The 13,921-nt window shown below is 47.1% G+C and overlaps 1 protein-coding gene across 2 annotated transcripts in view; it reads left to right on the plus strand.

Annotated features, from left to right (window-relative positions):
• The window catches only part of Tspo (Translocator protein), a 48,562-nt gene that overhangs the window by 10,530 nt on the left and 24,111 nt on the right, over nt 1-13,921 (plus strand). The window contains exon 2 of one of the 2 annotated variants that reach the window (XM_068376669.1): nt 6,966-7,087. In XM_068376669.1, the coding sequence (XP_068232770.1) occupies nt 6,983-7,087 (105 nt within the window). In that variant the 5' untranslated portion in view covers nt 6,966-6,982. The remainder of the gene's footprint in view (nt 1-6,965; nt 7,088-13,921) is intronic. The other variant, XM_068376670.1, reaches the window with a different exon arrangement.

Genomic DNA, 13,921 nt, shown 5'->3' on the forward strand with positions numbered 1-13,921 from the left:
TGATGTTGAGGCTCCTCCTGCCTCCATGCGTGGGCTGCCGCATTGGGAGTTGCCAGGTACCAGCGCTATGCAGCAACCTCCACTTTCCTTGAGGCAGGAGCCTCATGCTATGCGGCAAGAGCCTCAACTCTTGAGGCAAGAGCCTCAACTCTTGAGGCAAGAGCCTCTCTCTGCGCAGCCACCTCCTCAACCCTTGAGGCAGACGCAACTCTTGAGGCAGGAACCTCATGCTATGAGGCAGCCGCCTCAACGCATGCAGCAACCGCATTCTTCACAGCATGAGCCTCTCTCTGCGCAGCTACCTCCTCAACCCTTGAGGCAGACGCAACTCTTGAGGCAGGAACCTCACAGGAGCCTCATGCTATGCGGCATCCTCCTCAAACCATGAGGCACGAGCCTCATGCTATGCGGCATCCTCCTCAACCCATGAGGCAGGAGCCTCATGCTATGCGGCAACCTCCTCTACCCATGAGGCAGCCTCATGCTATGCGGCATCCTCCTCAACCCATGAGGCAGGAGCCTCATGCTATGCGGCATCCTCCTCAACCCATGAGGCAGGAGTCTCATGCTATGAGGAGCCTCATGCTATGCGGCATCCTCCTCAAACCATGAGGCAGGAGCCTCATGCTATGCGGCAACCGCCTCAACCCATGAGGCAGGAGCCTCATACTATGCGGCATCCTCCTCAACGCAGCATGAGCCTCATCCCATGCAGCAAGAGCCTCATACCATGCAGCATGAGCCTCATCCCATGCAGCATGAGCCTCATCCCATGCAGCATAAGCCGCACGCCATGCAACATGCTCTGCTTACCTTACAGCATGCTCTACATACAGCATGCTCTGCATACAGCATGCTCTGCATACCTTACCGCATGCTCCTCAGTCACACATCTTTGGTTGTTGCCAACTCACTAGACTGTGAAGCAGTTTCATAACGTTGCCTTCTAGTCTGCTGCTTTTGCACCAGTGAAATCCTCACTGAGAGAACTTAGCTTTTCTCGGATATGGTTCCTGTAGATGAGAAAGTGCTATTCTCCCTCCTTCTGATATTCCCTTGAGGACTCTGTCATTTGGAGAGGAGCCTTTAGCTGCTTAGCCTCCTATGGACTTTTATTTAAGCATAACATGCTTCCAGGGAGGGTAATGGTTCCACTTCAGTCGCTAACCCCGTCTGTTACCACACCTGCTCCCATAGACCTTGAGCTTTGTTGCAAGACATGCAGTCCAAGCTTAGTCCTTGTTAGAGGATTTTTTGTTTACGGAGTCAGTGTGTCACTGGGAAGACGTTCAACAACCAGCAGAAGTGACTTGTTGTGACGCAGTGCGGCAACCTCAGCAACCCGATAAGGAGTTGTCTGTACGACCCAGACAGTCTAGACAGCTTCGGGTTGTCGCTGTACTTCCTCGCTTCCCCATGGTTGACAGTTCACAGACTGTGCAGCAGTACCATGATCTTGTGTCCAGCTCCGTCAGACGACTAGCTTTTAAGAGCTCCCACAAGTCGTCGCTGTCTGGAGATTCTCAGATGGACTATGGATCTGACCAAGGAACTGGGCCTCCTGGTCAATTTTGAGGAGTCCCAGCTCGTCCCATCCCAGACCATTGTCTACCTGGGTATGGATCTTCAGAGTCGAGCTTTTCGGGCTTTTCCGTCGGCCCCAAGGATCTACTAAGCCCTAGATTGCATCCAGAGCATGCTGAGAAGGAACCGATGCTCAGTCAGGTAGTGGATGAGTCTAACAGGGACACTTTCATCGCTGGCCCTGTTCATCGAGTTAGGGAGACGCCACCTCCGCCCCCTTCAGTATCATCTAGCGGCTCACTGGATAAAGGACATGACGCTAGAGACGATCTCAGTTCCTGTTTCCGAAGAGAGGAGGTCTACTCTCACGTGGTGAAAGAACAGCTTTCTTCTCAAGGAAGTCTACCTTTGGCTGTTCAGAAACCCGACCGCCGTCTCTTCTCTGACGCATCAGACACGGGCTGGGGTGCGACTTTGGACGGACAGGAATGCTCGGGAACATGGAATCAGGAGCTAAGGACACTTCACATATATTGCAAGGAGCTGTTGGCGGTTCATCTGGCCTTGATAAACTTCAAGTCCCTCCAGCTTAACAAGGTGGTGGAGGTGGACTCTGACAACACCACAGCCTTGGCTTACATCTCCAAGCAGGGAGGGACTCATTCGTGGAAGTTGTTCTAGATCGCAAGGGACCTCCTCATCTGGTTAAAAGATCGAAAGCTCCCGCTGGTAACGAGGTTCATTCAGGGCGATATGAATGTCATGGCAGATCGCCTTAGCCGGAAGGGTCAGGTCATCCCCACAGAGTGGACCCTTCACAAGAATGTTTGCAGCAGACTTTGGGCCCTGTGGGGTCAGCCAACCATAGATCTGTTTGCTACCTCAATAACCTAGAGGCTCCCGTTGTATTGTTCTCCGATTCCAGACCCAGCAGCAGTTCACGTGGATGCTTTTCTGCTGGATTGGTCCCATCTCGACCTGTATGCATTCCCGCCGTTCAAGATTGTCAACAGGGTACTTCAGAAGTTCGCCTCTCGCAAAGGGACACGGCTGACGTTGGTTGGCTCCGCTCTGGCCCGCGAGAGAATGGTTCATAGAGGTACTGCAATGGCTGGTCGACATTCCCAGGACTCTTCCTCTAGGAGTGGACCTTCTACGTCTACCTCACGTAAAGAAGGTACATCCAAACCTCCACGCTCTTCGTCTGACTGCCTTCAGACTTTCGAAAGACTCTCAAGAGCTAGGGGCTTTTCGAAGGAGGCAGCCAGAGCGATTGCCAAAGCAAGGAGGACATCCACTCTCAGAGTCTATCAGTCTAAAGGGGAAGTCTTCCGAACCTGGTACAAGGCCAATGCAGTTTTCCTCATCCAGTACCACTGTAACCCAGATTGCTGACTTCCTGTTACATCTAAGGAACGTAAGATCCCTTTCAGCTCCTACGATTAAGGGTTACAGAAGTATGTTGGCAGCGGTTTTCCGCCACAGAGGCTTGGATCTTTCCACCAACAAAGATCTACAGGACCTCCTTAGGTCTTTTGAGACCTTAAAGGAACGTCGGTTGTCCACTCCAGGCTGGAATCTAGACGTGGTCCTAAGGTTCCTTATGTCATCAAGATTTGAACCTCTCCAATCAGCCTCTTTTAAGGACCTCACATTAAAAACTCTTTTCCTCATGTGCTTGACAACAGCTAAAAGAGTAAGTGAGATCCACGCCTTCAGCAGGAACATAGTTTTCACATCTGAAACGGCTACATGTTCCTTGCAGCTCGGTTTTTTGCTAAAACGAGCTTCCTTCACGTCCTTGGCCTAAGTCGTTCGAGATCCCAAGCCTGTCCAACTTGGTGGGGGACGAACTGGAGAGAGTACTTTGCCCAGTTAGAGCTCTTAGGTACTATCTAAAAAGGTCATAACCTTTACGAGGACAATCAGAAGCCTTATGGTGTGCTATCAAGAAGCCTTCTCTTCCAAGGTCTAAGAACTCAGTTTCTTACCTATTCAGGCTCCTGATTAGGGAAGCACATTCTCATCTGAAGGAAGAAGACCTTTCTTTGCTGAAGGTAAGGACACATGAAGTGAGAGCTGTGGCTACTTCAGTGGCCCTCAAACAGAACCGTTCTCTGCAGAATGTTATGGATGCAACCTATTGGAGAAGCAAGTCAGTGTTCGCATCATTCTATCTCAAAGACGTCCAGTCTCTTTACGAGAACTGCTACACCCTGGGACCATTCGTAGCAACGAATGCAGTAGTAGGCGGGGGCTCAGCCACTACATTCCCATAATCCCATAACCTTTTTAACCTTTCTCTTGAATACTTTTTATGGGTTGTACGGTCGGCTAAGAAGCCTTCCACATCCTTGTTGATTTGGCGGGTGGTCAATTCTTTCTTGAGAAGCGCCGAGGTTAAAGGTTGTGATGAGGTCCTTTAGTATGGGTTGCAGCCCTTTATACTTCAGCACCTAAGAGTCGTTCAGCATCCTAAGAGGACCGCTACGCTCAGTAAGGAAGACGTACTTAATAAAGGCAGAGTAATGGTTCAAGTCGTCTTCCTTACCAGGTACTTATTTATTTTATGTTATTTTTGAATAACTAATAAAATAAAATACGGGATACTTAGCTTCTTTGTTAACATGTATGCTGGTCTCCACCCACCACCCTGGGTGTGAATCAGCTACATGATTATCGGGTAAGATTAATATTGAAAAATGTTATTTTCATTAGTAAAATAAATTTTTGAATATACTTACCCGATAATCATGATTTAATTGACCCACCCTTCCTCCCCATAGAGAACCAGTGGACCGAGGAAAAAATTGAGGTGGTGTTGACAAGAAGTACTGGAGTACCTGACCACAGATGGCGCTGTGGTGTTCACCCCCACCTGTATAGCGATCGCTGGCGTATCCCGACCGTAGATTTCTGTCGGCAACAGAGTTGACAGCTACATGATTATCGGGTAAGTATATTCAAAAATTTATTTTACTAATGAAAATAACATTTTACCAAAACTTATGGGTACTTCTGATGTACAGTGGAACCTCTACACACGAACGTATCTCCATCCGAATTTTCCAACATCCGAAGTAAAATTCGAGCAATTTTTCGACTCTACACCAGAATTTTATTTCGACACACGAAGTAAGCAATTTTCGTCGTACCGGTTGTATCCGAATTTTTCGACACGCGAAGTACAATTCGAACACGTTCCTACTCTACACCCGAATTTTTTTTCGACACCCGAAGTAAACAATACCCGTGCAGGTAGATGGTACTCATAGCGCCGGATGTATTTTTTCATTTCCGCCGATAGAAGGCAGCATTTCTACCTCGGAGGGACCCTCAATTAGCGTGGCTTGGGACATTCCTCTGTTCTCGACGGCTTCGTGTGGTTGTGCCCCGTGCGTTCTGCTATTAACTGTGTTTTTATCGTGATTTTTTACGTTCATCCTTTTACGGTATTTTACGTAAATCATGGGTCCTAAAAGGCTTAGTTTCACAAGTGGTAGTGGTAGTGGTGAGAAAAGGAATAAGGAAATGCTTTCTTTAGAAGTAAAGCAAGGAATTATTGAAAAGCATGAGAGAGAGAGAGAGAGAGAGAGAGAGAGAGAGAGAGAGAGAGAGAGAGAGAGAGAGAGAGAGAGAGAGAACGTTACTACAGAACGTTTGATGGTGATTAAGCATCAAGGAGAGAGAGAGAGAGAGAGAGAGAGAGAGAGAGAGAGAGAGAGAGAGACTCTAAAAACATAAATCACGTTTTGAGTGTGAGTGAACTTGCAAAAGAACATAACGACGAACTTACTACAGAGGAGCTCAAGGAACTCCATGCTATGTCTGAGCACATGAGTGATGACAAGGAGGTAGAACATGTGTTAGGTTAAGCGCAAATAAAAGAGGTGTTAGAAAAATATCAAGACGTGGTCGACTTCATTGACAAATACCATCCAAAGAAATTGCAGGTTTGTCGTGTAGTTGCGCAGTTTGATGATGTTTCCCTAACTTATTTTCGAAACATTCTGAAAAGCTGTACCAAGCAACTTTCTATCGATAGCTTCTTTTAAAAAAATACGAAGCGAACTCTTGATGAAGAGGAAGGAAGTGGTTCAAAGAAAACGGCAAAGAGTGAAGCGAAAGAAAGTGAAACAAAGAAAACGGCAAAGATTGAAGAGAAAAAAATTCAATCAATTTTAAGTTTAGAGTGAAAGTGATTAAAATTAATCATCAAAAAGAAAAAAAGAAAATGTAAAAAAAAATATAAAATATAAAAATAAAAATAATAAATAAGCTAAGTTAGGTTAAAGTTCACTTAGTGTAAGTTAGAATAAGTTACGGTAGTGTACGTTTATCGTAGTCAACCTCTCTACCTCCTCGCCGCCTGTCCGTCACCTCTCTGCGTAGCAAGACCAACACCTGCGCTGGATTTTCTTAGGTAAAGTGACGCTAAAAACCTGTTTCTTATTTATTATTTCTTGATAATTATTCTTTTTTACATGTCTATTATCTAATTTAGAGTGCATATTGTCATGTGTAATTATGTGTAGTAATTTATTAAGGAGTTATCATAGGTTTTTGGGCTCAACCATGGATTAATCCTATTTCAATGTATTCTTTTGGGAAAATTCGATTCTACATCCGAACATTTTCTACATCCGAAGTCGGTTGTGGAACGGATTAAATTCGTATGTAGAGGTACCACTTTTTGTTGAGAAATTTGATCAATTCTGATGAAAATTTTATGCGGAAACCTGTATTTTTAAGTTATAGATTTTTTTTCAAACCCTAGAAGTTATGACTCAAAAACCATATTTTATAAAGGAATCAAACATTAGGTTACAATATAACCTAACCTAGGACTGGTATCCTTACCTATCTGGATGGGATATTCCTCTCTGTCACTCGCTCTTAGACCTCCATGTCCTTAGCTTGTTCTAAAGAAGTACAGAGCCCTGTGTTTACTTCCTGACCTGGTGCCCTTTGAAACTTTATTAGCATCATACTTTATTTCCTAGTTTAACCCATCCTTCTTAAAACTTGAAAAGTAAGTTGTTTTCATAAATTAATGCCATCAAAACTGTTCCCCAGATGTACAAATGAATAGAATAAAATAATTGTATATCTGCAAACAGGTTGGCATTAGCAACATATCTACTGGTAAGAATTGGAATTTCAATGGCAACGGTGTTTGCTGATGTGCATGAATTTCAAGTAAATTTAGGCCATATATATTTCATATCCTAAATTATCCCACCTAACCTAACCTAGATCACTATATCCTTTCTTACGATTGGGTTTGGGTGGGTTAAGCATGTTCCAATACTTTTCAATGCAAGTAATATGTAAAAGAAAACCCATCTATTCTATTGAAAGTGGAAGTCATTGTGTAATTTATTATGTCTTTAAGAACTTGTCTTCTTGATGTCATAAAGGACACTTATTTTATTTTTCAGAGCAGCTTCTATAAAAGATGGCCTGGTTTCCAATGTCACTCCTATTTGCTGTAGTCTTTCCAAACATTGGTGGGATTATGGGAGGTTTTATAACATCTAAGAATATCCCTACGTGGTATGCGGTATGTTGAGTTTCACTTTTTATGTATACTGTGTAAACAGTATTTTTGTTTTTATTTACAGTACTGTGTTACTGATATAAGTGATTATTGTTCCTGCACTAAATACAAACCCTCCACCACCGTGTATCTCTGGTCCCACCTTGACATCCAATATTTACTATAGGAGATATTCTAGCGCGAGCTTGAAAATACGGCAGAAAACCTTAATAAGATCGTTAACGACCGGGCCGGTAGTTATCCACCTGTTAGGGGTGGGGGACCGCCGGTCAGTAGCCACGGAACACCTTCAATCGAATTCTAGCCGTTGCAGTGGTAGCACCGCTGCTCCTGCTTTTGTTTGACTGGCAGATTAGCCTTTCTTTAGTATGTTTATCAACTTTTTCTTTTTCTTTTCTTTATTAGATGTGATGTCCTCTATTATGAGGAAGTGTCCCGGGATTCCCCCAAAATCTTGTGGCATATTCATGTCACCACCGGAGGTGGATCCTCATTCCCTATGCCCTTCGTGCAGAGGTCATAGGTGTTCTGAAGGCTCCCCCTGCCAAGTATGTAGAGAATGGGATAAGTTCGTGAGGAGGAAGAAGAAATCCAAGAAGGATTCGTTACCTCCAGGTTTGCTGTCGAAAGGTAAGGAGTCTCGGGCCTCTTCTTCGATCTCTCCCTTCAGACTCTTCCTTGCCTCCTTCCTTTAGGGGGGGGGGGGGGGTCAAGGAAGAGCGGCACCATTGACTTAACTCCCATTCCCCCTGGTCAGGCGGATCACGTTGCTCCTCCCAGTGGGACAACTTCTTCCACCATTGGGAATAACTATTACCGCTTCTATTCCAGATCACTTACGAGTGGTATGGCCTGCCCTTGGACTTCCTGGTTCTCCTTCGGTGGAAGTGTGGAATCAGTTCCTCGCAGGCACAGTCTTACCTTAGGTCCCTTCTGTTTTTGAACCTTCGGGAGTTCCGGACCTCGTCTACATCCCGTTAACCCAGTCGGCAGCCGCTGAAGTGTCGGCAGATGTAGTAACTTCAGCTCCCGCGGCGCCTACTTCGCTTCTCGCTTGCGCTTCTACGAAACCACAACGTCGCAAGCGCATTCATCGCTATACCTCCCCCTCCCCCTCCCCCTCCTCCTCCTCCTCCTCCTCCTCCTCCTCCTCCTCGGAGGCTAAGAGGGAGAGAGAGAAGAGGAAAAAGAGAGCTCGCTCTCCTTCACCCAGACGTTCTCGTCGGAGAGAGAGGCGACATAGGAAGAGACGTCATCGTTCTCGCTCTTCCTCACCTTCTATCTCTTCACGAAATTTCTCGCCGAGAGACGATAAGCGCTCTCGTCATAAACATAAGAAGAGTGCATCCTCGCGTCATCGTTCTGCCTCGCGATCGTCTTCCTCTCCCGAGGGATCATCTAGGCGCTGTAAAAAGAAGAGCTGAGCACTATGATACGTTCTCGCTCTTCGTCACGAGAGAGTTCTCCTAACCGTAATAAGTGCTCACGTTAGAGCGATTTTTCATCTAATCGCGCCCAGAGCGCGACCAAGGAAAAAGAGCACTCTGAGAGCGATCCCTCTCCTTCACATATTAACTTAAGGAGCTCAGATCACTCTAGGGAAGGGAGAAAGAGCACTTCTTCTCGCCTTCGCTTCGTATCAACAGAGAGAAAGCGCTCCCGTCCTTCAACCTCCCAATCGTGCAAGTCTCCGGACATATCCGCGCGATTTCACCTCACCATCGTGTTTCAGACAGAACAGCTTCGGTTCCCGTACTTCCTAACGAGTTACGGAATATGAGCCTCACGAGAACTTCGGAAGAAGACGTAGGGGTTCAACCCTTCTTCTCCTCAGTTGAAAACAGAGGAAAAAGGCCAGACCGCCGATCAATGCAACTTCTTACTGAGACAGTACCGTTAATTTGGTCACCATGCCTAGACCATCGACTTCCAGGCAAGATCAGGCACGCGCGGCGCCCTTAGCCAGCGCTCAGCCTTCTCTTGGAATAACGGCAATGGAGTATTCTACGTCGCCGTTACCTCGAGACACTCGGGCTTCTATCGCCCTTCCTCGCGAGGAATTAGCGCGACCGGAAGATTCCTCGGAAGAACAACCAGCAAAGGATTTAGAGTCCTCCTATCTGAGGGCTCTAAGAACGATGTGTAATATCTCAGGCCTCGGGGATTTACATCTGTCACCGCGACATACCGACGCTCCAGCTTTAGACAGACTATGTCGTCCTCCACCTAACCCTAAAACCAGAATCGAACTTCCCTGGTCTATTCACACTGCAGGCCGTCTGTTGAAGGTCTCGCAGGCGGTCTCGGGGGAAACGAGTTCCTTGAAGTCTCAAGGATCCCATAAACTTCTGCAATTTCCATTTTCGAGGCAAAAGTGTTTTTACAAGGTCAGAGACGGCAACCCTTCTCCTCTTACCCTGGATCCCCTCACAGCAAGGCTTACACCTGGCTGCTCTGCAGAGAGAGACTCTTCTCTCCCAGTCTCCTTCACCGCCATAGAAGCCTCGGCAATGGAAGCAGCGTCAATGTCCCTTCTGGAGGCATTATCCTGGTTTGACACGTGGTCAGGCACAGTCGGCTACCTAGCGAGTCACGAAGACCTATCAAACCAAAACTCCATGCAGTCCCTGCAGGAAGTCCTTGCGGCTGGGGCCAAAACAATGGACTTCCTAACACTGCTACGACTGCAACCATGTGGAGCAACTGGATTCTAAAAAGGAGGGAATCAGTAGTTTCCAGACTTCATAGGAGCATCGGTAAGATCGAGAAGTCAGATTTGAGGAACTCTGATCTTTTGCAACCTCTCCTCTTTTCTAAACAGGCAGTTTCCTCTGCCTTAGATACTTGGAGGAAATAGACGCAGGACACCACGATGTAAAAGGTTGCTTCCCTTCGCACAATGCAACAGCAGCCAACTCCACAACCCAAAACCACAACCGCAACTCCACTCCCAGCCAAGAGACTCAGCCGCCCCTCTTTTATAGCCAAACCCATGGGCAGAGGAAAGTCGGATCCTCCTAAGGCTAAAGGCAGTGGGAGAAACCCTAAACAGAAATAGGGTCACGGCTTCCCCCTCACAGTGCGTAGGGGGTTGCCTGCAGGGGAGTTGGAGGAGGTGGAAGGCATTGGGGGCCATGCAATGGACCATCAAGGTGCTTCGTTAGGGGTACCGCATCCCCTTCATAGACTCTCCTCCTCCTACAATTCCTCCCCCGATCTCGTCCTCCCAGATCCCTTGGGATCCAGGGAAACAGCAAGCCCTAGCTCGGGAGATCCAGAGCATGCTTCTAAAAGGCGCCATTCAAGAAGTCTCCAACGCCTCCCTGGGGTTTTTCAGTCGCTTCTTTCTGGTAGAGAAAGCCTCGGGAGGTTGGAGACCCGTAATCGATCTCTCGACCTTGAACCAGTTTGTGAAGCAAACTTCATTCAAAATGGAGACAGCAGCCTCCGTGACCCAAGCGGTGCGTCCAGGAGACTTTATGGCATCGGTGGACTTAAAAGATGCATATTTCCAAGTGCCGATCCATCGCACATCTCGGAAATTCCTACGCTATCTGGTTCAGGGTCGAATCTTCGAGTTCAAAGTCCTATGCTTCGGCCTCTCGACCGCCCCACAGGTCTTTACGAAGGTTTTTGATCTCATACCTTCGTGGGCTCACAAGCATGGAATACGTCTGCAAAGATACCTGGACGATTGGCTACTCCTGGCCTTGTCCAGGGAGCTAGCTCTGGATCACCTGAGAAGACTTCTAGACCTTTGCAAGGACCTGGGGATCCTTGTAAACACAGAGAAGTCTTGCTTGACTCCAACCCAAGTCTTAAACTATCTGGGTATGTCCATCAACACCCAGGTAGGGAGGGTGTTCCCTTCGGAAGACAGAGTACGGAGACTGGATCAATCCATCGCCCATCTCTTGTCTCCACTACCGCCTACAGCCAAGTCGGGGCAGAGTCTTCTGGGCCATCTTTCCTCCCTGTAAAAACTAGTTCCAGGCGGAAGATCAAGAATGAGAAGTCTCCAGTGGCATCTGAAGACCGATTGGTCTCAAAAGATCGATTCCCCATTCTTGTCAGTGGAGGTTCCAGCTCAGGTGTTACAAGATATTCATTGGTGGTCAACCAGAGAGAATACCCTAAAGGGTATTCCCCTCTTAAGCCCCAGTCCGAAGGTAAAACTCTTTTCGGACGCATCGCTACGGGGCTGGGGTTCCCACCTAGGCCCGAAATTAGCATCAGGAGTTTGGTCTGCGATAGAGCAAACTCTCCACATAAATCACCTGGAATTATTAGCAGCCTGGAAAGGCCGAAAATTCTTTGTAAAAGATCTACAAGGACGAGAGGTGGTGCTGATGAGCGACAACTCCACAGCCGTCTCGTACATCAACAAACAAGGGGGTACTCTGGCAAGAGACCTCTGTCTGCTAGCGGTCCAGATTTGCCAGTGAGCGCAATGTCACAACATTTCTCTCACGGCCAGGTTTATTCCGGGCCTGAGAAACATCGTGGCGGATCAACTAAGCAGGCATCACCAAGTGTTGATTGGCGAATGGTCTTTGGATCCTCGAGTAGCGAAGACAGTAATTGCTTTGTGGGGTTTCCCACAATAGACCTGTTTGCCACTTCTCTGAATGCGAAACTTCCCCGCTACGGGTCCCCAGTTCCAGACCATCAGGCAGCGATCCAGGACGCCCTACAACATTCCTGGGACAACCTGGACACATATGCGTTTCCATCCTTTTGCCTGCTCAGAAGGTTGATCAACAAACTCAGGACCTCCCGGAACTGCAAGCTAGCTCTAATAGCTCCGGCATGGCCAAGCAGAGAGTGGTACGCAGACCTTCTTTCCCTGCTGGTTCAAGTTCCAAAGTTTCTGCCTCCAGAACCCCTTCTGTTGACGCAGCCACACAGTGGTATCCCCCACGGGAGAATCCACTTCCTGAAGCTTCAAGCCTGGAGGCTGTCCAGTCTCTCCTCAGAAGCAGAGGCTTTTCAGGAAAGGTGGCTGAGCACATGTCCAGGCACCTGCGCCAATCTTCCACAAACCTCTACCAAGCAAGATGGAGTATGTTTGCAACTTCGTGTAGAGGGCGAGGCGTATCTCCACTCGATCCCTCTCTTCCATGAGTGGCAGACTTCCTGGTGTACCTCAGGGAGGAGAAACTCCTCTTAGTCTCGGCAATTAAAGGCTATTGTTCAGCCTTAAGCCTCATCTGTAGACTGAGAGGGGTTGACCTTTCCACCTCAGAAGATATCACCTTGTTGATTCGAGGTTTTGAGAGATCTTGCCCCCCAGTTGAAATTAGACCACCACCTTGGGACGTGTCCCTGGTCTTACGTTCCTTGAAGGGACCACCCTATGAGCCCTTAAATAGGACCTCTGACTACTTCCTAACCCTTAAGACCGTCTTCCTAGTAGCTCTGGCCTCGGCAAAAAGGGTTCGTGAACTTCATGGTCTATCCTACAAAGTCACCCATTCTAGAGGATGGGGGGAAAGTCTCGCTCAACTTCATGCCAGACTTTGTGGCCAAAAATCAGAATCCTTCATCGGCCAATGAGAGGTTTAGAGAATTTAAATTTTCAAGCCTCAATAGGGTAACACAGGATACTGACCAATTGCTACTCTGCCCAGTCAGGGTGCTAAGGAAATACCTGAAGCGCACCAGACCTTTCAGACCACGCCTCCATCATCTCCTCCTTGGTACCAACAAGGTAAAGAAGAGAATCTCTCGCAACACCATCTCTTTCTGGCTCAAGAAAGTTATTGCAAGACCCAGAGGCAGCTCAACCCAAAGCCCATCAAGTTATAGGCGTGGCTGCCTCACTGGCGTTTAAGAAGAATTTTTCAGTCTCCCAAGTCTTAAGAGCTGGAGTCTGGAAACGCCAATCTACATTCACCACTCACTATTTAACCGATGTGACACATGAGTCTCTAAACACCTTTTCTATAGGGCTTATTGTGGCAGGTCAATAGGTGCTGTAGCTACCTTACGCCCTTTCAGGGGACAGTAGCCATTGGTTGAGGATTCTGTGTTACACTAGGTTTTAGAAAGACATCCATCTATCTTCTGCACCTTCTTTCTTCCTCCCATCTGGGTTTTCCTAGTCTGTAACCAGTTTCAGCTGGACTCGCCAATGGAAATAAGGTATGAAACTCATCTGACTCCTCTCACAGGGTATAAGTTATGCTCGTAGTCACGAGGGTTCCCCTTTTCAAGGTCAGGGGAATCCTAAGTATGATAGGGTCCAAGTCGTATGTTCCCGACCCTCTTCATCCTGAAACATTTGTTTCCACGTAATTACAAACTTTCAGTCGTGCTAAGATTATGGGGATCTACAAAGAAGAGTTAATGGGAGATTTTTTCATCAAAAGAGTCTAGTCTGAGGACTATCTTCCCTAGGAATAGGGAACTAGTCCACCCTGACCTCAAGACTAAGTCTCCTACAGTAAAGAATGAGGGTTTGTATTTAGTGTAGGAACAAATAACAAACTTATAACAGAGTTTGTATTTTTCCTAACATACAAACCCAAATTCTTTACACAAATCTTCCCTCCGTCACCGCCCCCTAAAAATAGTCCTAGCTAGAATCCGATTGAAGGTGTTCGGTGGCTGACTGGCGGTCCCCCACCCCTAACAGGTGGATAACTACTGGCCCGGTCGTTAACGACCTTGTTAAGGTTTTCTGCCGTATTTTCCAGCTCACGCTAGAATATCTCCTATAGTAAAGAATTCGGGTTTGTATGTTAGGAAAAATACAAACTCTGTTATAAGTTTGTAATTTTTATGCTAGTTTCCAGCTACCAGAAGACATTTTACTTGTTCTTTCAAGAATACAAG

This window comes from Palaemon carinicauda, chromosome 7 (assembly GCF_036898095.1).
Source record: "Palaemon carinicauda isolate YSFRI2023 chromosome 7, ASM3689809v2, whole genome shotgun sequence".
Lineage (NCBI taxonomy): Eukaryota > Metazoa > Arthropoda > Malacostraca > Decapoda > Palaemonidae > Palaemon > Palaemon carinicauda.